The sequence below is a fragment of the Barbatula barbatula genome (genome assembly GCF_947034865.1).
Source record: "Barbatula barbatula genome assembly, chromosome: 4".
Lineage (NCBI taxonomy): Eukaryota > Metazoa > Chordata > Actinopteri > Cypriniformes > Nemacheilidae > Barbatula > Barbatula barbatula.
The window spans coordinates 4,305,477-4,330,681 of record NC_136768.1 but is presented as its reverse complement, the minus strand read 5'-3'; the positions used below and the strand labels follow the sequence as shown (position 1 = coordinate 4,330,681).

The following is a 25,205-nucleotide window of genomic DNA, read 5'->3' as shown; positions in this document are numbered from 1 at the left end:
AAATATTCCAGACAATAGCAGATTGTGACAGTTTGACCTCTTCACCCCACTGAGTATTTGTTGCAGGCGGGGATCTGGACACATTCCCAGTATTTCTAAAAAGTGCGTTAATATGCATGTAATAACCTACAACAACAACAACAACAAAAAACTGAACAAGTAGATAGAACATCTATTTATATAAAATACTGTATACAAAGGGCGGGGCTTAGTGGCCCAGTGGTTATCTCTGATTGGTCATGTATGATGTGTGATGGGTCTTTGTACTAATTCCCATACTTGATGTTCTCACTTTTATTTAATTTTTTTTTCTTCAATCATTGTTCAGCTATAAACACTGCTAAAACAGCAGGTTGACAGAATTGTCACGTGATACTGAAAAACAATATGTACAAATTTGAATGGTTTGCAGTATAACCTTTATTATTCTGGTCTATTTAATGAATTACAATAAATATTTGAACGTCCTTTGAATGAGTTCAATGGCTTTCTGAGCCTTCATGCGTTCCATGGAGGAAGACCACTCTATGCCTCACAATGAGTGCTCGTAGATCGGGATGGACGTAATGACCTAATCTTTGGCTTTAGGACCCAGAGGAACCGCTGCTCCGGATGACACTCAATAGAGAGAGCGCGTTTAGAATGAAAGTGTCTACATGTGTAAGTTGAACACAACACTTGTGGAAAGGCGAAGTGTATACAGTTGGCCCTCTTATAGACCGCATAAGAATGACAGCAGCAGAGTATGGATTGCAGTGAACACGCCCGACTGTTGCGCGCGGCTCCGTCATGAATATGGAAGTTATTCTACATTGCATTCGCATCTGACTTTGAGGAGTTTTTCTGCAACTGTATCGTGCGCGAAACAGTTATTGTGAAGTGCTTTCCAAACAAGGTGCGTTTTTCCCTGTTCCTCTTTTGGAGATTTTGTAGGAGAAATTGTCTGGAAAGTATCCTGAGTGATTTGGATTAACTTCATCACCCTGCAGGAAGAGAACACCGCAAATCTGTGTTTTATTTTGTTATTTTCTAACCACATGTTGCTTTCGTAAACCCACGACGTGCATGGAGCATTTACAGAACATTATTAATAGCGCACATGGACACGTGAAATGTATGATTTGAAAACAGTTCCACAACTAATGGGTTTTAACGAAAACTATATGAACTTTACACATTTCAAAGTGCTCTGTGCTAATTTTGCTCCGTAGTGGATTATGGTTCCTTGGTGGCAGACGTTAAAATGACGGCTTTTGCCGAGCAGTTGGTGCGCTCAGAATGGCCCGAGAGGATTCAGTGAAGTGTCTGCGTTGTCTGCTCTACGCTCTCAACTTTCTCTTCTGGGTAAGAGAAGTCCAAAGTGTGAGCAGGTGGCCGGGCGAGCGCTCACGTTACAAGGCACGGTGGCGCGCTGCTGCTGTGCGCTCTCCAAGATGCGCAATTGTCGCTCTCCAAATAAAAAGCGCAGTCTGTTTCTCCACATCACCATCATATGTTATCTTTAAGTAAAGGACAGCCTGAATTCCATCTTTGCTCAAGTGGCACACACCACACATTCTGTTGCAAGCTATTTTAGGGAATTAAACGTGATAAGCGCCGTGTGTTTTTAGAACAAGAATGCATGCGTAGGGCAAACTAAAACCCTGCCACTAATATTGCTGCATGTTAAGCACAGTACCTAAATAGTTTTCCAGGCAAACTACATACCTACATGGTCGAAAAGTTGCTTATGTTTATACAGTGGCACCAAATGCACTTCAAAGAAACGCTTTCGTTTTTAAATTTGTTTTAGTTAAAACGTTTTAATATTGGTGCCATCTAACCTTCTCAGGCCAAATGTTTTCTTTTTTTACCCCCTCAAGCTTATGGCCCTGTGTGTGCTGGGAGTGGCCGCCTGCCTCAGGGATCACCTGAACAATGTGCTCACCTTAACGGCCGACACCAGGTGAGTGCTAGCGCATGGACAGGTGGGAGCTGTAAACCCTTTCATCCAGGGCACTGGTCCATGTAAAGGTCTAATTTACCGTTTCCCCACTTTTCAAACAGCCCGGATCATATTGCATGAGCTTATGAGCCAATTACAGGCATGACTGTGATGTGCAGTTCTGGGGAAGAAACAAATAAATTTATTAGCACGCCAGTGGAGACAGAACCTGGGTTAGATAGCATTCATTTCAGTGCGTTTTTATGTAAATTCTCTCAAGCATTAAAAGGAAACCCGGCAATACATTCTGATAATATCCTGAAGGCATGTGATGTCTAATTAGTGTTGACAAAGCAATTTATCACTAAGGTGCGCATTACAATTCAGGGTGGTTACCAAGCCCTCCGTGGCCCGCATCATGACATATGTTGGAATCAAAAGAGAGAAAATTGTGTTAAGATTTGATTGTGCACAGCTGAATAGTTTTTTTCCGAGTGCTGCATCGTGGTAGAATGCTGATTCAGCCTGCCTTTCAGTAATTGAAGAAATCTCATCTCCACAGAAACAAACACAATAGGATATCAGTAAGAGTTATGCAGATGTGTGTGGGTGTGTATGTGAATTCTTCCCATGGTGCCAAAGAGGCACAACATATATATAGGTGTTGTGGAGGGGTAAAGATGTGGAAGTGTTTGGGTTACTGCTGGGTTCTCACGCATTCTTTAGCAAACAGGATCACTGGGTGCAGAATGTTCCCCCTCTGATTTGTGAGCTAATAGGATTTTGAAAGCAACATATGGGAAAAATGAAAGTTTTTAAAAAGTAAACCTAAAACGGAGTTGCTATTCTGCTTGGATAAGTGCCTGGTGAATGCATCGTGTGGGATCTCAATGCATATATATTGTTTTTAATACACCAACACGCCTCTCATATGAACCATTTAATTGTTAAAACATTATTAAGTTTCCCTCCCAGGACACCCTGAGCGGGAACTCATCCTTAACTAGTTAATCTAACAACTATTAAACGTCCGACTCTGGCATTCCCATGTCCTCCCATAGTGAAAAATAGGTTTGCAACTTAGAGACGAGAGAAACAGTGGGGAAAAACAACTAAGCGAAGAGAAATAGTTTGCATTCCTACAGAAAATAATTAGAGTTTACTTGCAACTGGTTTATTAATAAAACATGCTGCCAAAAGAATGAAGGAAGAAACGCTGTATACAATTGCCAAACGCATAAATGTATTGCAAAGATATACATTAAAATATACAAAGGAATCAAATCCATGACCTTGGAGTTGCTATTGCCATGCTCTACCAGTTGAGCTATGGGAACATGGGAAGAGATGAGGGAAAGCAAGCAAGATTTATAGATAAATAAACAACAAGACTGCCAAGAAAATACTTTTTTTCTCTCTCTCTTCCCCAGACTGGAGGAGGCAGCCATTCTCACATACTCCCCTGTTGTCCATCCAATCGTCATCGCCGTGTGCTGTTTTCTAATCATCGTGGCCATGGTGGGCTACTGCGGCACGCTCAAGTGCAATCTGCTCCTACTGTCTTGGGTACGTAGAGAACGGGAAGGAAAACACAGCAGGAACATTGTGCGTCTCGGAATGTGTGTGGTTTCGTGTACTGGGAATACTTTAAGGTTAGCCGGCGTTGACGCTGTTGACACCCTCTCGAATCAGACAGTCGAAACAAGTGTTGCTTTCAGTATCCGTGCACTTCCCTCATAGTAGAGAGACAGAACACATTCTTGAGACTAACTTTTTCATTTTACTCATTTAACTTACGTAATGTGATGTGTTTAGTATTTAGTAGAAAATCACCATCTGAGCGTTGTCTTATGTGTCTCTTTGCGTGTTCGTGCCGTGTGGTGGATGTTGCTAGCACTTTCATACACGTGTATCAACTTGCTCCAGTGGGTTATGGCCCAAAGCTCTCGACTCTGAGACAAAGAGTTAAACAGAAGTAATGGATGAGCACATCAGTCAACATGATGCACTTTCGAGAAGGGCCAAATACAGGTACAAGTTATATCCATTGTGAGAGTTTTTGCAGGTTTGTTTTTACACGGATGTTTTAGGGACATCATGATGACATCTGACAACAAAAATAATCAGAGAGGAGGGGAACATTTAAAATGCGTTTGTAAATTTCACAAATGTATACATATACGAACGCTGGGGGAGTGTATCGACCACAGAAATACGATGTCATACGTCCAACTCCTTTTTGACAAGTTGAAGCCAGTGTAAAGAAGTCAGAATGCACGAAACGCCCCACATTTATGTGATTTTAATAACATTAATAAGATATACCTTCCATTCATACCCATGCTATGCTATGCTATGCTATGCCATGCTATGCTTTAAAGCCCTTTAATAATTAGAAATTTTGTATGAGCCAATTTCATGGTATATTTGCCCTTTTAAAAGGTCATGTCACACTTTACGACTTTAAATGAACCTAAAAAGCTAAAATGTGCATAAAATAAAATTATAAATAATAACAATACTACTAGACTAGTTACAGCACTTAAAATGTACACATTGTCTTAAACAAAATTTTATACATTATAAATGATGTCCTCGGTAATGCAACCATAGCATGTGACCTTTTCCAAAAATGGAAGCTAGCTGGACAAAAACATTGTATCATTGCACAGCATTTTTGGAAGCAAGCAAACCTTGTTTTTTTCTATAATGAAGTGAAGAAAGCCCATCGTGTAAGGTGAGAAAAGGGTAGGCAGAAGGCTGTTTTGTGAATCTCACTCCCAGGTGTGTGGCGCTAGAGAAGGTGGGGTTCCTGTCTGCTGACCCAGACTGTGGTCCGGTTTTCTGGAACTCCTTGGCCCATCTCTCCCCCCTACTGTTTTTCTCTCTCTGGGTCTCCATTCATCTCCTCAGGAGCCATTCTTCTCCCTTCCCTGCCTCAGTGAGCTTGTGTTACCCAGAGCCACGGCGACAAACAATATTATCTGGATGGGATACAATAGGTAAACCAATCCAGGAGGAGAGAGGGAAGATGTGAGGAGAGGCTCTTGGGTTACGAAGTCGCTCCATTCACCGGCAGCCCTCTCACAGAGAGTCGCGGCCCAGCCGTACACATTCGCTCAAACGCTCTCAGAAACTCTTTGTACCATCCGGGCAGAGAAAAACAGATGGTGACAGAGAGATCTCTGTCGATTTTTACAGTTCTGTAAGCGAAGGGTTTTTTGTTTATGCAAAACTGTGTCGTCCAATCTATCTTTTTGGTATTTTGCCACAAATTCAACAGTCATTAATTCTAAGTTTGCCAAATTAGCCAGATGCCAACATGGACAGGTTGGGCAACATGTGTGACCCCAACGTTCGCAGTTTGAGGTTTCAATTAATTGAATTACATGCCAACATGAAGCCTTGTCTTGGCTTGTATAATGGCATTAACGGTATGTCAAAGCAAATCTGAGCTTGGTCCGTGTCATGGTAATTGTGTTGAGCATGACTAAGAGGGGGAAGTTGTTCCTGAAAAAGGAAATCCATCCATTTCGCCACATCCTGTTTTCCTTAACAATACTCGCCAAAAATGTGTGAGTAATGTGCGAGGAAGAGTAGAGCTCTCAACAAATCAATAAACCGAGAGGTCGCAGAGAGAATGTAACCTCTCTTACCCAGAAATGTGCATTTGTAGATGAGCCAGCTTGTTCTTCATATCCGAGAGAATACGGAGGGGTTCAGAGTACTCCTCAAACATATTTAAACAACGGATATTAGAGCAGAGGGTAAAGAATAAAGGTTGTCATTTTTTTTGTGGTGGGCGACTGACAGTTTCCAAATGGACGGAAATACTAACACAGCCGTAGCTCAAGCGATCTGTCGGACACAAATATTTAGAGTCTCCCAAATAAACAAGCTGTCAGAAGGGCCCGGGCGCTGAACGCGGCTCCTAACGGTGTCATTCATCTTGATAATCTCTCTCACAGTGTGTGTTCAACAGAGGGGAACTGTGTACATGTTAGAGATCCTGAGCAGGATCTGTGTTTGTCTTCAGGTTGCGAGAAGAGAAGTGTGTCTGGCTCTAAAGACAAAATCTGGAATTTGTGGAATTGCAGTGCAACGTATTTACATTTATGCATTTGGCAGAAGGCATAGTTCACGCAAAATAAAATTCAGCCTCATTTTGCTCAAAACCTGTATAGGACTCTTTCTTCTGTGGAACACAGAAGACGATATTTTGAAAAATGTCTTTGCGGTTTTGTGACCATACAATGGAAGTCAAGGGGTCCAGTGTTGTTTGGTAACCAACATTCTTCAAAATATCTTTTGTGTTCTGCAGAAAAAAAAGTCATACAGGGTTGGTATTTCAGAAAGTATTTTTTATTTTTGGGTGAACCATCACTTTAAATGATATATTTTATCAGTATGTGTGTTCCCTGGGGAACAAACCCATGACCTTGTGCTTTGAACGCAAATCTCCACCAATTAAGTGACAGGAAAACCCACAAAGCCATCTTCATAGTTATCAATCCACAACCTCCTTCTCTATTGTTTCAAAAACAAAACAGATATTTTTAACCCTGCAACATTTTCTTTGTGCGTGTCCCCACAGTATTTTGGCAGCCTGATGGTGATCTTCTGCGTGGAGCTGGCCAGCGGCGTATGGACGTACGATGAGGTTTGTGGTGCTATGAATAAACAGGAATGTTGGCCTGCTATCTCCTCTCTTACTCTCCATCACTCCTATCATCTTTCTGCCCCTCTCACGACAACATGGCCACCGCACGGCTGTTCCCTGCTGGGACGAGGATCCGATTTCTGCCGCCTGCTTATGGTCTAATCTTAACCATTATGACTTTAAAAGCCTGGATCTAACACGTTGACTTTTCCGCATTCGTAAGCCGAGCGTTTGCATGTACATGTGTCATTGTGGAGGGTGGAGTCAGGTATGTAAATGTTCTCGCTGGTTCTGAAAAGATTAGCATCATCTTAAGACAAACCTGCTTCTGATCTGCAGGAGTAAAAGATTCGATCAGCAGGGGGGAGAAGGGATTGCAGGAGCATCTGCTCTTCTTAGACCAGTGAGAGTAGAGATAAGACTCACCTCCAGGGGAAGATATCTCACACACCTGCCTTTAATCTAACCTCTTTAACTCAGATATACACAGCCTTGTCCTCAAGACTTTGAAGGGTTTGATAGTCCCATTGTGCATATATGACCTAATGTGACCTGTGTGTGTGGGCGAAGGGGACAATGAGCCCGTCTTAATCATAACACCTGTCGTACTGTAGTAATGTAACATTTTCCATATTGATCGGTTCGGGAATTAAATAAGAAAAGTTGAAAAATGAATGAAATTCTAAAATACGATTGAATTTGCAAATATAATATTTTTTACAAAAAGATTTCTGTCACAAACAGAACTCTGCCACACATGTGCATCAATCCATAAATAAAATATTAAAATGGGATTTATCTGTTAAATAATGTATTTGCAAATTACATTTTTTGTGAGTTTCATTAAATTTGTGCTACTTCTAAAATACATTTGTAAAATAAAATCTCATTCTATTTATTTGTAAACACATATTTTGTACAAAAGTCTACACTTATTTTGGAAAGCTGTTTATTTATTTGAAAATATGAAACGTAAAATAAATTCTCAAATAAATGTAGAGAAATTTCAACATGCATCACCTCAATTCTCCATCACCTTGACTGTATTCCATAAAGCTTTTGCTATTGGTGATATATGTGAAATTATTCACCCTCTTCTCTTTCTCTTTAGCCTATGGTACAAAGGTCAGATATGATAAGCCTGAAATCACGTATGCCTCATTTTGGCCTGCCACGCTACCAGTGGCTCACACACGCGTGGAACTCTATACAAACCGAGGTGAGAGGACAACAACATGACATTTAACCCGTTCTAACATGTTTCCAGCAAATATTTGTGTTCTCATTTAATGGGTAAATGCTGCAGATTAACAGCCAGTCAGAGCCATATATATATATATATACTATAGCTATATAGTGTAAAAACTAAATTATTGTATTTACACCTGCATTGCAGTTAAAGTGTTGTGGAGTGATCTACTTTACTGATTGGCTGGAGATGACAGAGATGGAGTGGCCACCTGACTCCTGCTGCTCCAATCAGTATCCAGGGTGTGCCCGCCACGCCCACTACAATGACCTCAGCGACCTCCACCAGGAGGTGAGCAAAACTTAGATTTTCTTTTAGCTAAAAATCCATGGAAGAATCCTAAACCTGCTTAAATGATGAAAATAAGATTTTTGAAGTTGACTAATCTTTTATTTTTTTAATCTTAAAATTAGACCAACAATCGAAAGATGTGTTGTTGCTTAGTTAAGCTGTGTTTTTAGGGACACCAACGGTGCAATTAAAGTCAGTCAAATAGCTTGCCTGTGCACCTGTGTGTTACACACTATCCTGGACAGATGCAAGGCAGATGCCCATCTGGCCTCCTGCTCTTCAAATTTCCAGCTCAGCTGGATTCCGCAATACAATCATTAACATCTATCTAGAAGAGCAGATGTCCCTTGCTTCCCAAACAAGCATGTGAATGCAAACGCTTCTGGCTTAATTCGTGGGCCATTAGTTGGGCCATTACGTTTCTCCTACAGGTCAAATAAATGTCACAGGGAAGAAAAAGTTAAAGGAAAGTCTTGCATAGCTAGGTAGCAAGTTAGAGAACGGTCATAAAGGACAGATCAGATTTAAAGGTACAGACATTTTAAAGGGACACTCCACATTTACTAACCCTCTCCGTTGAACACGAAGAAAGATATTTGGAAAACTGTCCCAGAAATGTCAGATGCTAACATTTTTCCAAATGTCTTTCTCTGTGTTCATCAGAACAAATAAATTCACACAGGTTTGAAACAACTTGAGGGTGAGTAAATGATGACAGAATATTTGGGTTGAGTATCCCTTTAAGGGAACTCTGTTGCCCCCATGTGCCCCCCAACGTTATGTTTTATACACTCGTGAGACCAGAGTTGCCAAGCATTCGAGTCAGAGCGTGTACACTTGTGTACAACATGTTTCTGGCCACACACACAACGTACATCAATATTTCATCAGTTATACACATACATCTGGTCTCCCTCCTCAGGCCTCAGGCTAAACCAGTGTTCTGTGAGAGAGAGGTTCATTTCTATACTACATGGAGTAAACATCATAAACACAGTGTGGATAATTCAGCCATACAGACATGTCAAATGAGAGAAACATCGATCACAAGAGGGACAATCAAAAACCAAGGGTTTTGAGACGAATCCTCTGTCTTTCTAAAAGACTGGTAGAAGAATTAAGTCTGGCATCTCACTTTGAGATATAAATCCCTCACTAAAGGGAAATACTTTACCTGCCTTTCCGCAATTCAACACGGGAAATACCCAACAGACGCAGGCACACACGCGAGCGGATGAATGTGTCACATTGCTCGCATATCACCGGGGCAGTTGTTATGCTGGCAGAAATGCAAGCTGCATCTGCAGAAATTCACGAAACATGGAAAACAAAGTAGTGCACTTAAAATTAAAGTCGATGGGGCAAACACCATACAGATTTGTAATGCATTGCATTGTCGATTTATTTTGTTTTCGTTTGCAGAATTGCGTCCAATTTATTTTCAGTTTTTTAATAAGTGTCTCTTTGTGTTGTTTTTAACAGGGCTGTGGTCCCAAGATCTACAGTTTCATTCGGGGCACAAAGCAGTTACAAGTCTTAAGGTTTTTGGGCGTGTCTATAGGAGTGGCTCAGATTTTAGCCATGACATTGACTGTCACACTTCTGTGGGCTCTTTATTACGATCACAAACCACCAGAAGCGGCATCCCCGGACCCCCAAACCCACAATCCTAGAGAGGAGCCGCTAAAGCCCAATCACTCCCATCCACGAGTGGCTGAGGCCTGGGCGAACACACCCACTAATGGACACACCCAGATTGAGATGGAACAGCTCTCCTAGCAGCCAATCAGAGCCGAGAACATTACACCGAACGGATAAGACAGCAGGGAATTGAACCGGAAAACGGACCTTATGGAATACTAAATAGTTCTGTGTGCCGGATGTCACGTTTGGTTGTGTTTGGGGCGAAGGCATGTTACAATTCGCTGCACAAACAACTAAGGGTATAATAGAAACCAATGGCTGTGTCCGAAATCTAAAATAGCTGCCTTGTTGACAAGACAGTCAATGACTTGGACACCGTTTACGGCTTAAAGGGAATGCCACATGTATTCATCAATGTGTATTTTCAGTTGAAATGAAACCACAAATTGAGGAATACAAAAGAACATTTATAAATGTACTTACTCATGCCAACTGATCATTCAATGAAATCTTCATGCAAAGAATTGTGGGATATAACAGACAATTGAAGGGGTTCTTTGTTTCAGTGCATAAAGGGATGACGAAGATTTACAGAGTTTCTTCCTAATAAAGTCATTGCTTCCATCTCTCCATGGACTCAAATCTCAGGAGAAGGTTTATCAAATGAACTATAAGGGCAAAGTAAAAAATGTTTGCTGGAAGAATCACACGTCGCTTCAGATCACAAAACAACAATCGGTTTGGTCAGAGACACAAACTTGAGACTTAATTCATTTTTTCGGATGGAATGCATTACATTGCCAGTTTCGATCTTGAAGCTACTGGGAAACATTTGTGCAGATTTTCAGATATTAATTTAACAGCATGTAGTTTCAGACCGCTGCGTTAACGTGTGTTTTAGGTCTCAAAAGCAGCATTTATTTTCTCTGCGATTTACATGCAAGATTTCTTAAGCCACAGAGTATTAAACACAAAGACAGAAACATGTTATTTGAAGACAGTTTGTAATTCTCCTACCTGTAACTGTATTGTGTGTGCGTCTTTTTAAAGCGCTGCTAGAATAATTTTTGTTTTAGTATATAAAGTTTTATAAAAGTTGTGATGAAGAGACACCCGATAAAACTCTCTACCATGGCTGGGTAGCTCACAGTAAAACCATTTTATTCCAAAATACTAAATCTGTAAATTTATGCATTTGGGAGACGCTTTAATCCAAAGCGACTTGCCTATATGTACTATACATTTGTTTCTTACTGTGTAATCCCCTGGGATCGAACCCGTGACCTTTGCATTGCTAGCACCATTCTCACCACTGAGCCACATTCAAAAGTGAATTCAGCATATGCAGTTTAAAAAAAACTGCGTAATGGGATGTTTTTCTATTTTTCAGTGTAACATTTTTAAGACATTAAATGAAATTTCTGTCATCACCATGTCATTTCAAACATGTATGACTTTCTTCTTCTGCGGTACACAAAAGAAAATATTTTTAAAAACGTTGGTAACTGAACAATATTGGAGCCCATTGACCTCCATTGTACTTCTCAAAATATATTTTGCGTTCAAAGAAGAAATAGTTACACTAAACAAAATAAGGGTAAATAAATAAAATATTTTTTATTTTTGGGTGAACTATCCCTTTAACTGAATTTCAAATAACATTTCCATTGCAAACATGTTATCACAGGGTGAAATCCTTGACCAGCGGCCAAAGTTTTGTCATAATACTGCAATTCATAATATTTCAGTAACATCAATTTCATGCTTTGCAAAATCCGTATCACTGCATTTCAAACAGTATTCAATGGTTCCCGCTGTCCAACTAAGGACATTCTTCCACTGAAGCTTTCTGATTTCTGCAGCGTGCTCTGTTTATAAGTGTGAGCATTCCAGAGGGGTCACGCTTAAGTGCTACTGGGTGGAATCTGTGGCTTCGTCCAGGACTCGATAGGAAACAAATCTGTCTGAGGTGAAGCACAGGGATTCAGGTCTGGCCTGCTTCATGAATTTTAACAGATGTAAAGCAATGAATAAAACATCTTCAATAAAGAGCACACAGAGACGGATAGAAAGAGAGAAAGGAAACAGACAAAATGAGACATGGGCTGTTTAATAAGGATACTAGCATACCGCATACTGTTTTTAGTACGCAAACAGTGTATGATGCAGTGATAAACATTTACAACAGAGGGATGCCATTTTTTAAAAGAAATGTTTAACCCTTGCATTACTGTATGTTCGGGTCTGTGACGTGTTTTAAATGTTTTACAAAAAAAAATACTTTGTTTACTTATTCACAAAAAACATGTTTTTCACCCATATCACAGATTTAGTTTTTAGTACTTTTTTTACAAAAAGCACCTTTATCAATGTGATTTAACAGCAGTGTTTGGCAAGTAATACCCATATATGCTGTCTATGTTGTAATGTATTTTCACATTAATCTTTATTGCCGACTGATCTAAAAACTGAAAACGCTGTGGGTCTAAGCGCTGGCTGAATAACAAAAACATGAACCCATACAAGGGTTAAAATTGCTCTTGTTATTACTTCTGGTGATGAAATGCCATATCTAGCACATTGTTATTCTTCCAGAGACAGAATCAAGACGGACCACTTGAAGTAAAAGAAAACGTGTGGCAACCAACAAAACCGACCACTAAAGGGACTAAAATAGAAATTCTGTTGTCCCAAACCTGTTGAATTTCTTTGTTCTGTTGAACACAAAGATATGGGAAGACTGTTAGCAATTTTCAGTTCTGAAACATTATTCACTACCGTAGTAGACAAAAATATATATATTTTTTTCTGTTGAACACAGAATTAAATATTTTTCAGGAATTTAGGAAAGTACTTTCGACTCGTTTCAATTTTTCCTACTATGGTTGTCAGTGACGTCCCAGAACTGAAAATTGCAAACATCCTTTCAAACATATCTTCCTTTGTTCTGCAGAACGAAGTAATTTAAAGCCTACAGGTTTGAAACCACTTGAAGGCAAGTCAATGACGACAGAATTTTCATTTTTGGGTGAACTGTTCCTTTTCCAGGTAGTATTCCAGGCCGTATTTTTTGTAGCATATTAGACATTTTGGTAAATGTGACATGCCTGCATTTGCCAAAATGTGTAGTATGCTAAAGGCAATACATGGAAGTTTTTTCAAATACATAAATAAAAGTCACACCAATTTTCCATGAAAAGCTCACAGAGGGAAACGCTTCTGTCAGCTTCCTCTTGTCCCCAGAGCTCTGCTGATGCAGGATGAGACTTATGAACGAGTCGAGCACACAGGATTGCCGTCATACATGCTTTACAAAAGACATACTGTTTCCTCTCTTGTTCCAAACACCCCCCCCATTCATCTCCTGTGTGTGTGTGAGTGAGTGTGTGAGAGAGAGAGAGAGAGAGAGAGAGAGAGATGATCCTACGGCAGCTTCGCACTTTGGCTTCATCCCTCTAATCTTATCTTCCATGTGTGACCATGTGGTGCAGTGTGTTTACCTACTCTGAAAAATATGTTTTGACAGGGATTTAACAGTCAAGACTCTAGCTGAGATCGTTGACTGCGTGTCACTTAAAAGCGTGGTTGCACATGGGCGGTACTACCACATAGAGTCTCCCCCTTTCCTTTCCTTTCGCTGAGTACGGTAAAACAAGCCAGTCGGGAAATAAAACCATTAACTTTTCACCTCTTCGTAAAAATAGCGAGGTCGCCAACAGACAGCTGCAGCTTGCACAAGGCTCGACTCCAACATCTCCCCTTTTGTGACGAGGTCCCCCACATCTCAACGCTTTCGGCAGGTCTGCGATACTGCCTCTACCTACAACCAACTTCAAACATCTCAATTACCATCGGCCTGATGGGAAATATGCTAATGTTCAGTCCTATCGCTCGCTTACAGGGAGCTCAGCACAGCTCCTGTGCTGCACGACAAGTACAATAAATAGATGTGGTCGCCATCTCTTCCCATCCAAGTGTACAGTATAAGAGACAAAGTGGTCATCGAATTTGAGGACTAATGTGTAACTTAATCACGTTAGACTGTTCAGCGGCCTGAGGCGGGTGAGAATGATATCCAGCTGATTGGTAAATTCCTTTAGAAGTGCATTGGAAGAAAATATAAACTGGGTTGCTGCATCATGATTCGCCTAGTTATGCCCTCAAAACATTTTTGGTGCCTATGTCATTTCATCTACAGCGATGAGTTGCTGTAACTTTTGAAAACAAGTTGAAATTGCTTAACTAATTTTAATAAGTTGAATTAATGTAAATGTATTAAAAATGATAACACAGTTTCCGGTAAATTTCCTGTAAAAACAATTTAATTGTACTTAGAAATTTAAGGCCGCAAAAGTATACGGTTCGCGTAGAGTTTTTGTACATTTTAGTGCCTATGCAAGTTCTGCAACATACAAGCAAGTGACTGTTGTTGCCTAGGCAACAGCTCTGAGTAAAGGATGGTCATTTCAACACACTATGATTCGGGACACGCCAATTGTTTTTGTGAAGACTATTTAGGATACATGGTATGCGAATTGGGGCACATGTTTAGAATTCTCAAAGTAAGAATTTTTTTTTGTTTATAAACTGTACATCAGCATATACAGTATACAGTGGTATACAGATGTCATGGGGTATTGAAAATGTGTATATTGACGAAAACTGAGAGATAAAAATATCCTCAATGATCACAATGCAACAATGTCTTTTTATCTGTATTTTAATATGACAATGAGTTATTTCTATTTATTCATATACACTGCACCGGACTAAACAACTGCTTTGTATTTTTTTCATTGTTTTTCAATAATTCACATATTTTCATGTCCATAACACAAGCCGTAACAAATTACAAAGGACCGTCATCATCCTGTAGTCATTTAAATGTACATTATGTCACAAACAGGAATTCCCTTTTCAAAAGTCCCTTGTGGGTCCTAAAACAAAAAAGCTGTTGGTCGATGATGAAACGGCAGGAGTCTGTGAGCACATGCACTCTTTCAGTCTTCTCCTCAAAACGGGAAATAGAAAACCTCCAAACCTAAACATACGGTCCTGCGTTTAGTCGGCTATCCGGAAAGTAAACAGTAAGACATAACATTTCACGTCAACGAAAATGAGGAAAAAGAAGAAACCGCGATAAATTTCACCACACCGAAGAACAAATTTACAGCACAGGTGCACGAGTAACACTCTCCCTTAACTCTGTTTTTATCTTTTCATTTTTTAGTATTTTACAACTGAAATACATTTAGAATATATAATCGACACCATTTTAAAAATATGCATTTGTGAGACTCTATTCCCCGAGTATCCCCTTTAATACAAAGCATATCTTTACAAAAGGAATCTTGTTGCATAAGTCACATGGTAAAGCAGGAATGAGTGCAGGCATTGAGCAGGGGGGCGGTGGTGTGTGCGCGCGCGCGTGTGTGTGTGTAAATGTGCTGAGCGAGGCTCTTCTCAGCACATCAAATTGCTCTGACATCGGTTTAAAAAATATCCTAAAAAATATCTTCTGACATTACAGACTAACTTCTTGCTAATTCCAAACATCAAACGGCAGAGGAGAGATGATTAATTCATTTTTTGGGGGTGAAAAGAGTTATTTTTTTACTTTAGCTTTAGGGTGAAAGTCATGAAACCTGTCAAGAACATTTTTCAGCCCAAAATCAAAAGACATACAAATTATATTAGCTTATAGAAAATAAAGCCTTTTTTAAGGCTATTAAGATATTTTGCATTCTATAATTATTTTTATAAATTACACCCAGATTCAGCATATTTACATCAACACTGAGTGGCTGCAGAATGTAAATCTGCAAAACCAAATGATAAAAAGAGTTTTAATGGGCCGTCATATCTAAACATTTCCTCTGGAGAATATTTGCAATTTATAAATCACTTCTTTAATAAGAGACGGGCCAATGTTCTGGTCCAGGCTTCACCATGATCACGACAACATGCACAGTAGTGGAATTTCATCAAACATAATAAATAAAAGAAGTACATTGTTTGTCTTTTCACAGTTAACTGGCAAACTTTTGAGTATAAAATGGAATGGCTAGTATTCAAGTCCTCGAACCTCATCTGTCATTGTGAGCCAAAAGTCTCCAGACACGGAAATTGAAAAGGTTGCTTCCCTTTCCGGTCACCTCTGCTTTGCACTCGGCCACGAGAAAAGGAAAAATAAACATTCTATCAGTCCGAGCGAGAGGTGAATGCAACATGTCTGGGACAGATTTTCTGTTTATCACCATAAAGACCTTTCTATTTGACCTTTCTATCATTCAGGGGGCTCAAGGTTGCTGCAAATCAATACTGTATAACTAGGCAAAATACTGACAATTAAACACACCCACACAGCCAATCCTTATTGCTCATGCCGAATTGGAAATAAGACAAAGACTTATGAATGCAAAACATGCAAGAGACCGGTCTTTACCAAACGCTCACGCACGCAAAAACCCCAGTAGAGCCCAGCTTTACTTCAAAGTATCAAAAGTATCGGTGTGTAGAGCTTGTAAATATCATACTGTAAAATCCCACCCCTGCTGGTACACTCATCAACACAAATAGCTGTCGACCTCATTAAATTTAAGACAATAAATTCAAACACACACAATACTCAAAAGTATAGAAGCCATAATAACCACAATGGTATGGTTATCGTATTCCATTTCTTCTATGGGTTGAGTGAAAGCCTATTGGGCCCAGGTGTGAGTCACACAGGCGGAGCTGACATCCCGGAACAGTGAAGCAGAGCCCTGGACATGAACCGGAAAAAAAAATCCGGCTACGGCCCGTCCTGCCGCAGGGCCTCCTCTACTACACTAGGGGGCTCCAATTCCTCCTGTTCCAGCGTCCACTCGCCAAATAAAACAGCTAATGGTCACTGTTGTCGGTCTATAGCGCCGACACCCTGACAATGTTGCTTCGCAAGAAGTCGGTCGTGCTGGAGGAGTCTCCGCCCTCGGGTGTGGTCACAGGCGGAGTCGGCATGCTGATGACAGCGGCAGTGATGTAGGGCTGCTCTTCCGAATTAAGAGGTACCGTTTCCTCGAACTTGGCATTGAGGCTGGAACGACTGCATTAAAAGAGAGAGGGGAAAACAGGCGGGTGAGAATGATATCCAGCTGATTGGTAAATTCCTTCAGCTGTTGGATGGAATCAGGATAGCGTTCCCAGATTCAGCTGGCATGGGGGGGGCTTGGGGGGAGTGCCACCACTGGGGCTTTTCGGGATTCCAGCGGCATGAATCACTATGGGAACAATTCCAAACACCCAATTCCAGGCTCACACGGAATCCAAACTCATTCTCTACAAAAAGCTCTGCAGATTTCCGCACAGCTGGAACGGCCGTCGTTCATAAAGATGCGTGCATTTCCAAGCCAATGAATATTTAGGAAATTACTTGCCTAATCTGATCATGCTTTCCAATGGCAATAAGAGTGCGTTAATTTAACTTTTATCATGTTAAAGTCCAGCTGGATTTATCCCAAATCAGTGTAGAATATATTACACGTTCACAAATTCTGTCTTGGACTTCCTTGCGCTAAACTTACAGATTTCACACCATGTTTTATATGTTATGCATACAAGATACTATGCACACACAAGAGTTTACCTATGATGCATACTACGTACTAAACGGCACACTACATAATGTACAATGTAAAATGCATGTAAGCAGCTTTGCTTACAAACGTCTGCTAAATTAATAATGTAAAGGTAATGTCAAAAGTACTACACTGCATACTGCATACTAAGTACTTCAGTACAGTCAGCATGCACTGTTTTTTAGTTTGTACAAAGCCCATTTACACCAGGAACGATAGCTATTACAATAAATAAAGTTTAAACAAATAATTGTGAATTTAAAAAGAAATGTCAGTGCTCACATCAAAACAGTAACATTACAGAAGAAAGATATTGTTGCGATCATTGTAAGAGCAATTGTTTTAGCGGTGATATGAAACAACATTGAAAGCCAAACAAAATTCATAGAAATGTAAAATAGCAGTGTAGTTCATGTCTGTTGGTGTGGATTCTCCTAAAAAAACATTTTATTGAATATATACATTATATTGAAAGTTCAGTTTAGTGAAGTCACATTCTGAGTGTTTGAGTCAGACCCACACACGTCTCTGAAAAAACACACCTCTGAATACAAAATTTAAATAGTAAAATGATGCATCTGCTTCCACTTGGACTCATTCATATTCTGACCACAGGCAATACATCAAGAAAACCCGTGCCAGCCTTTGTATAACTGTGTATGTGCATTCAGGTGTATGGTATTAAGGGCGCGTCTGTTCAGAGAGCGTGTGCATGTTTGTGATTATGCAGAAATCATGTTTGTGAACTTGTGTGTGTGTGTGTGTGTGTACGCACCTGTTGCTCAGTGGTCTCTCTCTGATGTGAATGGTGCTGAGCTCCTGTATGCTTCCTCTGCGTATACCTGTCATGTTGGAATTGGGGACGTTAAAGCTCTTACGCTTGTTCCTGCGGGAGCAGCAGGAGGAGAGGCCATGCGGAGAGGAAGACAACGATGAGGAGCAAGACATCGATGGCTTCATCCCAGAAACCTCCATACAGCTCGTCTCATAGGTCTGTTCGTCCACAAACTCATGATTCTAGGAAAGAAAAAAAAGGAAAGAAATAAGCAAGGATTGGTTTTGAAATGTGATTATTTCATTATTTATGGTATTCCCGGTTTTGAAGTAATCATATATTTTTGCCAGTAAAATATAATAAAAAAACATTCCAAAATAAATACATATTTACTTGAGAAGCAAAAATACACGAAACATTCATTTTATCTTTTATTTAATTTAATTTAATTTAATTTTTTTATTCATTTATTTAAAGGTTTTTCTATTTATGTATTAAATAGAATAAATAAATTTTTTTAGTTCCTGTTTGCAATCGGCTAAGAAAAATTAACTTATGTCCAGATATACTGTTTGAATAAATACTCTTACTGGAAAACATCATAAAATACTGATAAAAAGGTTGTTTGAGTATTTAATAAAAATACAAAATAAAAGCCTGAATAAAAAAAGCCAAAAGTAAAAAACCAAAAAGACCTGGGATCGCAGATATTTGGAGTGCACGGTGTATCATTCTTACTGCTAAGATGTAAATATATCATTACTGTACAGATGCAGTCTCTGTTTTATTGCTTTGGCTGTATTGAGTTCTCATTAGTTTCATGAAGTGCTGACAGTAACTTGAAGAATGACTGTAAATCTCAATTACATATGCACTGTTGGCCTCTAAAGCAAAATCGCACAAGCGTTTATAACTGCTGCAAGAGATCAAACATTAGACGTTTAACACAGAATCACTGTAGTACTGGCGGTATCCCAAACAGTCCTGTATCCTCAGCAGGAAACTGGAATTTTCCATTGAAATGTGTCTAGTCTAGTGCCCTAGGAAAGCCGGAGCGGGTCACAGTCTGTTCTCTAGACGGTCGTAAGTCTAGTTGGCAGAGGACGACAGTGGTTGTCATTTTCATGCCAGCGCCTGACTCGCGATTCCTTTTGAGAGAAAAATTTCATTTATTTGTGGCAAACCCACAAGCACTGAAGTGCAAAAGATGCCTGGAGCTGCTGCTGTGATTTGCTGGTGTTAAAGGGTGAGTTCACCCAAAAAGACAAATCATTTATATATACACATTCTGCCTGTTTGCTGAAAATCTTCCCTTGATGCTTTTAAATCAAATTCATACCGGTGTTATATTCAAATATGGCTTGTTAAAAAGCTATTTTTATGTAATTCATTCCAAAAACTGTTGGTTGTCATGATATATGAGAGAATGAGGTTTGAGAGCTATATGGACAAGAGCATACAGGAATACTATATGCAATACTATTCCTGAAAATACGTTAACACTTTAAATGATGAATAGGATGAGGAAAGACCCTTGTCAAGTTACCAAAACAACTAGAAGAAACTTCATGTAGATGTGCTTAGTATTCATTATTCTGGACATCTTTACATCAAGAAAAATGCCACATTTTGGAAATGGTTTCTTCCATCATATCTAAATCAAATGGTAAGAGTAAATTAATGAGAAAATACAGGAGAATGTTATGGACAACGGAAACCAAAATTTCTTACCGTGGTTTTCTCCAAGCAGTGAAGAAGATGGTGATGTTGGTTGTCGAAAATGGGGTTGGCCTTACATACCAGAGATTGGCCCGCCTCTTTTGATGCCTTATAGGAGACACAGAAAAGAATGACAGATTATCAACCGATCAGGGTTCAAAACAATTAAGAAAGTGAGAGACAAGACAAGAGCATTGACAGCAAGGCCCAATTCTCACAATGATCAAGCAACATTCTGGCGATGTTGAGTATTTTTGGATCATTGTAACAACGGTAGGCTCTTGGTCACTGCCCCATCCTGTTTCCCAATATCATCTCCATGAACAACCTTGATAGATGGCTCCTGGTTCAAACACAAAAGTCCTACAAATAATATTCTCTGTGTAAATATCAGTTTGAGTATTTTCTAAGTAATAGTATTAGTCTTTTTGGAAAAACATTGTCGGTATTAAATACTGTAGGTGTCTGTCGTTTTTGAACTGAGAAGGCCACCGTACCCATTCCAAAGTCCCTGGAACCCTAGGAGCTGGACACATGACGCAGTGACTAAACCACTAGGGCACTATTCATTGAGTAACAGCGTAGGGTCACAGCACCACCCAATCAACACGCCCCGTGGTCTCTGCATCACATCTTGTTTAAACGCTGGCCAATCAATGACATGCAACTCAGAAAATATCATTCTTCCATGTGATGCGCTCTGATGATGTCATGACGAGAGAGAGAGACAGCATAGGCCAGTCCGGACAGCCGTGAGAAATCACTCAAAAATGCATGTTAAAAATGCATGAAGCACAGAAGTAGTCGTCAAAAAGGTAGTTAAAAAACAAGTACACGAGCTAAAGAAGACAACAACGAGATAAAACCAAAAGTAAAGTTATTGAAAGATGGAGAAAAGGGTTGCAGAAATAGGGGGGCCCCGTCGGAACTGGAGTGGATGAGCGTGGCCCCCGCAAGGCAAAGCCACATGCTTTACACTGCCATTGGACAAAAAGTCACACGATTGTGGTCTTAAGCTACCAGGAAGAGGTGCCAGCGCACCCGGTCTAGGTGTGAGGGGAGCAAAACAGAGTTGAAGAGTGAGAAAAAGCGAGAGAGAGAGAAAGACAGCGGTTAAAGAAACATCACAGAAACATTTGAACCCTGCTTGGACCCCGGTCCCCTGGTGGACAGGTGAAAGGTCACGGGGGGACAAGGGGTCCACATGCACCAGCCCATCATGGCATGTTCCATTAAGAGAGACCACGGCGACGAGGTTTCCACGGTTACCTCCTGCTGCATGTCCACCAGCATCCCATTGCGTTTGTACTGCAAATAAGCGTTAGCACCGCCGTTCTTCGTCACATGAATTCTAGCAAGCCTGGATTTCTGTTCAGTGGACAAACACACGGGGCGTTTAGCCTGACACTTCACCCTCTCATGATCAATGTGAGAGTGTGACTCAAGATTGGCATGCCTTTGTCCAACATGCACAACGACGATATGTAAAAATCGACTGAGAAAAAAATCGTGGACATTCGTAATTCGGCAAAAACTCCATAGCACTCAAATGCGCTGAAACCAGTCTGTCCGATGAGGTCAATCGGTTGCATGCATATTCGGGCACATGCTTTGTAATGAACATTTGCAACATTACTTTGAAAATTAGGATCATAAAATATAACTTCGTATTGGTACAGGCCACAGAAAGTTCAATTTCGTGAAGATCCTCAAGTAACTACTTCACGAAGTTCTTAATATTCTCTCCCTCACTGTCTTACTTTCTCCACTTAACGGAGAAAACAGATTGTTGTTCTTTGTTGGACTGCTGTAATGCTTATTTGTGTGTGCGTACTCATAGGGGGATTGAGATATCTCAATCTTTTCCCCATGGCTCAGAGCTATATTAAGGGACTCATCCAATGACATGACGTGATGTCACTACATCTACTTCTGATCACTCAGAGTCTTGCGTTCACACTGCAGTTAAATCGTGGAGTGACTCACTCCCAAAACGTTGGGTATTTAATATCTTACTCAATTCTTCACTGTCACCATCATTCATCTGTCATCTTGAAAGTATCTCCTTGCTTGTCGGTCTTATTTATGCATGTTTGTTTTTCTGGTCTGATGTTGAAATACGGCATGAGATCTGGGCATGCACTAGAAATGACTGTACCACAGAGACGTACACACACTAGCTCATACAGCACACACACAGCATGCAGACATCTGGGTCACAAGCTTTTTGGGCCAAGTTGCATTAAACACTATCCCAGCATTATCGTGTACAGTCAGTGGATATTATATCTTCGCCACATCCAGACCTGTACCGATTTTAAAGGAAAATCTATAATTGGCTTCTGCTCAGAGCTCTGTATGACCAGAGGTCGTTGACCCGGGTGGGGTACCTTTTGGGCACGCCGCTTTTCTGCACGTTGACTCTGGTGGTAGATCCGGCTGAAATTGGACACGATGACGGGCACAGGAAGAGCGATCACCAGCACGCCACTCAGAGAACAAATAGAGCCGAAGATCTTTCCCATAATGGTCTTGGGAACCATGTCTCCATAACTGTAACACATACAGAAAGAGAGAGCTTGCTTTATTTCTCAAGTACTTCACATTTAGCACAAAAGAGTGAATAAATTGTACAAGTTTTTGTTTGCCCACAATTTCTCATTTTTACCAGCTCAGGTGGATTTTCTTCAACCTGGAAAAGATTACAACACTAGGGGGCAGTAGAGAATCATACAGCATTAGGCAAGCACTAAAAGTTAGTGTGACCTCAGGCTTTTTTCTTCATAAAGCCCTAACATCCTCAAACATTTAACTTGATGCTTAAAACTGTTTTTATGTGGTGGGTAAAGCTTTGTTGTTATGTGTGAGGACACAAGCTACTTAATTCGGATTTAAAATGACAATAATAACCACAACAGTCATTTTATATGCTGATACGACACAAACTATTGTCACACAACGTTGGGCAGGTGATGTTTACATGTTGTCTTCAGAAAACAAAGTCCTGGCATGATTTCAGCCAGAGGCGTCATGCCGATTCAAACAGTGCCCCCTCAGACGTGCCCCCTCAGGTTTTTGAATAGTTAGTTTTGAAAGCAACCTCCAAATGATGAGTTAGACATCTACTTATCGGTTGCACGATTCTATAGGAAGAAAGCGTATCGGTTATGAGCTGCACCCATGTCCTCTTTTGGAGATTTTCGATCACGTACAGGAGCTTAACATTTATCAATCCGACAGAAGCAACAGCACTGGCTAATGATGTAATCAGCATCTGTGCTCAGCCGGGAGCTCGGCTAACGTAAAAACCTGCATCCCCGAAACAAGACTTTCAGACTCATTCTAGGCTAGTATGCTCTGTCGTTTAGGCAAAGCATTTGTCATCGACTTTCGTTTAGACCCCGCGACCAAACGGGTGAGAGAACTGGACCCATGAACTGGGTTTTTGACTTAAAAGTGGCCCAGACCGATCCCAGTATGTCACAAACTAATGTGAGAACAGACTGCTTTCAAATAGCTTGTGCGATAAGTTGGTTTAGTCTGCGCAGTCAACCACACCTCTTGGCAATTTGCAAACAGGTAGCATCGTTTAAAGTGAAAAACTTTATGTTAGTTCAATTTCAGGGTGCAACGACTGACAATACTCTTAAAGAAAATATATTTTCCTCTAAATAAACCATCAATAATATATTCAATAATTTTATATAGATTTGGAAATAAATAGAGACGTATATTACTTAAAATAATATATACAATGTTTTAAAGAATACAAAGAATTTACACTTCAAATATTAAGATGCACTTAAATTAATGTATGATGAAATATATTGCATTATATATTTTCGTTTCCTAATGGATGGAATTCCATAATGGATAATAAATCTGTATAATAGGCAGATTAACAAAGGGTAACCATTTTGCTTCTTTTTATTTCCTTTTTCTTTTGTGCTCTATGTTCTCTATAATATTGTTTTTAATGTGTGTATTTATTTATACGTATAGGACATGCTTCTTTGTGTTGTGCACACTGTACCCCCTTAAAAAAATGGGTGCATGACGCCCCTGCTTTCAGCGTTGCTCCAACACACACACACACACACACACACACACACACACACACACACACACACACACACCTTCTGTCATAGCACTCTGTATCTTTTTAAAGCATGCCAGTGTATGACAAACCAACACAGTCACTGGCACTGAGAAGACGATCTGTCGTAAGCAGGCATCAGAACCAAGATGTCACCATTGAGCATTTTAGGCAAATTGGAACTTAAGACATGCATCATTCTGACAGAATCAAACAGCTTAGATTTAATACGTTTTCAAATAATACAGATTTGAATACATTTGCATTTTTTCAATGTGGTGTCAACGTCGGACACCATCATCGCACAACTAGCAGTAGCGGCATGCCAAGCAGAACATTTTCGTTATTCTACATTTCAATCTTCACAGAGATGCAATACATTTCAGGACAAGCCTCAACATGAGACCACATTTTCATCTTCCATTTTCATTATTTCTGATAAGAACTTTTATTCTGCCTTTCTTCGTTACAGCATTTCAGAATGAATCGACCTTAGATCAAGGACTTCGAGAAACAGTCTCTCATCATTCCACAAAACAAAAGCAGAGGTCAACACGAAGCTGCACTTTTCCTTTCCCTATGAAAAAAACGTAAAAGAAATGCAAAAATAAATAAATAAATAACATTGTGTGTTTCTAAAAGAGTATAAAATGTCTTTATCAGAGCTGAGAGGCTTTCTGTGTTCTAAGTGAAGTATCTAATTGAATTACGGAGATGAGAATATGAGCTCAAGGGGCCCAACGCGACAAAGCCTTCAATGACTGAGCCGTAATTACGAACGGCAGAGAGTCGACTTCTCCAATTAAACGCCTGTAATTAACTTCACCGGCGACAGAGACGGCAAGACACGCAAAGAGTTAAGATTCCCACTTTTTTGCCTTTGTCATGTGGTTGACTGTATTGACCCGGTCACTCCAAACCCCGAAAAATACCCATATTTATGGTCGCATGAGCTACAGAAGCGTTCTGTTCAATAGAAAGCTTTGTGATCCTCTTCAACAACAGACAATAGACTCATTATAAAGGCCCAATAAAGTCCCTTGTAGGCAATTACCCTCATAATTAGATTTGTGTACATGATGAATATGTCGGCCGCTGGCTGTTAATCCAAATCCGCACAGCAAGACGGGTAATTTTCAGAAGCGTGTTTGTCTTGTCTGTTGTGCGTCGCATTCTGATATTCCACACCCGGCATCAGTGCAAACAAAAAAAACATTGACCTTGTTCT

General features: G+C 40.1%; 2 protein-coding genes across 3 annotated transcripts; one reads left to right on the top strand and one right to left on the bottom strand.

Annotated features, from left to right (window-relative positions):
* The first annotated feature begins 614 nt into the window (after window positions 1-614).
* Window positions 615-11,210, top strand: tspan12 (tetraspanin 12). 2 transcript variants are annotated; one of them, XM_079454832.1, is made up of 8 exons: window positions 615-895; window positions 1,212-1,344; window positions 1,863-1,945; window positions 3,355-3,490; window positions 6,519-6,584; window positions 7,696-7,803; window positions 7,981-8,124; window positions 9,607-11,210. In XM_079454832.1, the coding sequence occupies exons 2-8, from the start codon at window positions 1,279-1,281 to the stop codon at window positions 9,901-9,903; spliced, it is 900 nt and encodes a 299-aa protein (XP_079310958.1). In that variant the 5' UTR covers window positions 615-895; window positions 1,212-1,278; the 3' UTR covers window positions 9,904-11,210. The 2 variants fall into 2 exon arrangements, with proteins under 2 accessions (XP_079310958.1, XP_079310959.1); XM_079454833.1 differs by lacking the exon at window positions 615-895 and adding an exon at window positions 1,054-1,114.
* Window positions 11,211-14,479: 3,269 nt separating this feature from the next.
* Window positions 14,480-22,424, bottom strand: LOC306892949 (A-type voltage-gated potassium channel KCND2-like; the record flags this gene model as incomplete). The annotated part of the gene is made up of 5 exons (XM_079454373.1): window positions 14,480-16,855; window positions 18,163-18,404; window positions 19,894-19,989; window positions 21,151-21,249; window positions 22,272-22,424. 5 exons carry the CDS (start codon window positions 22,422-22,424, stop codon window positions 16,675-16,677), a joined length of 771 nt encoding a protein of 256 aa, XP_079310499.1. The 3' UTR covers window positions 14,480-16,674.
* Window positions 22,425-25,205: the final 2,781 nt, after the last annotated feature.

Excerpts from the sequence above, each read along its gene's own strand:
- tspan12 (XM_079454832.1), top strand. The coding sequence starts at position 1,279 with ATGGCCCGAGAGGATTCAGTGAAGTGTCTGCGTTGTCTGCTCTACGCT. Across the intron at positions 3,491-6,518 it reads ATCTGCTCCTACTGTCTTGG|TATTTTGGCAGCCTGATGGT; the intron begins GTACGTAGAGAA and ends GTGTCCCCACAG. Across the intron at positions 8,125-9,606 it reads TCAGCGACCTCCACCAGGAG|GGCTGTGGTCCCAAGATCTA; the intron begins GTGAGCAAAACT and ends TGTTTTTAACAG.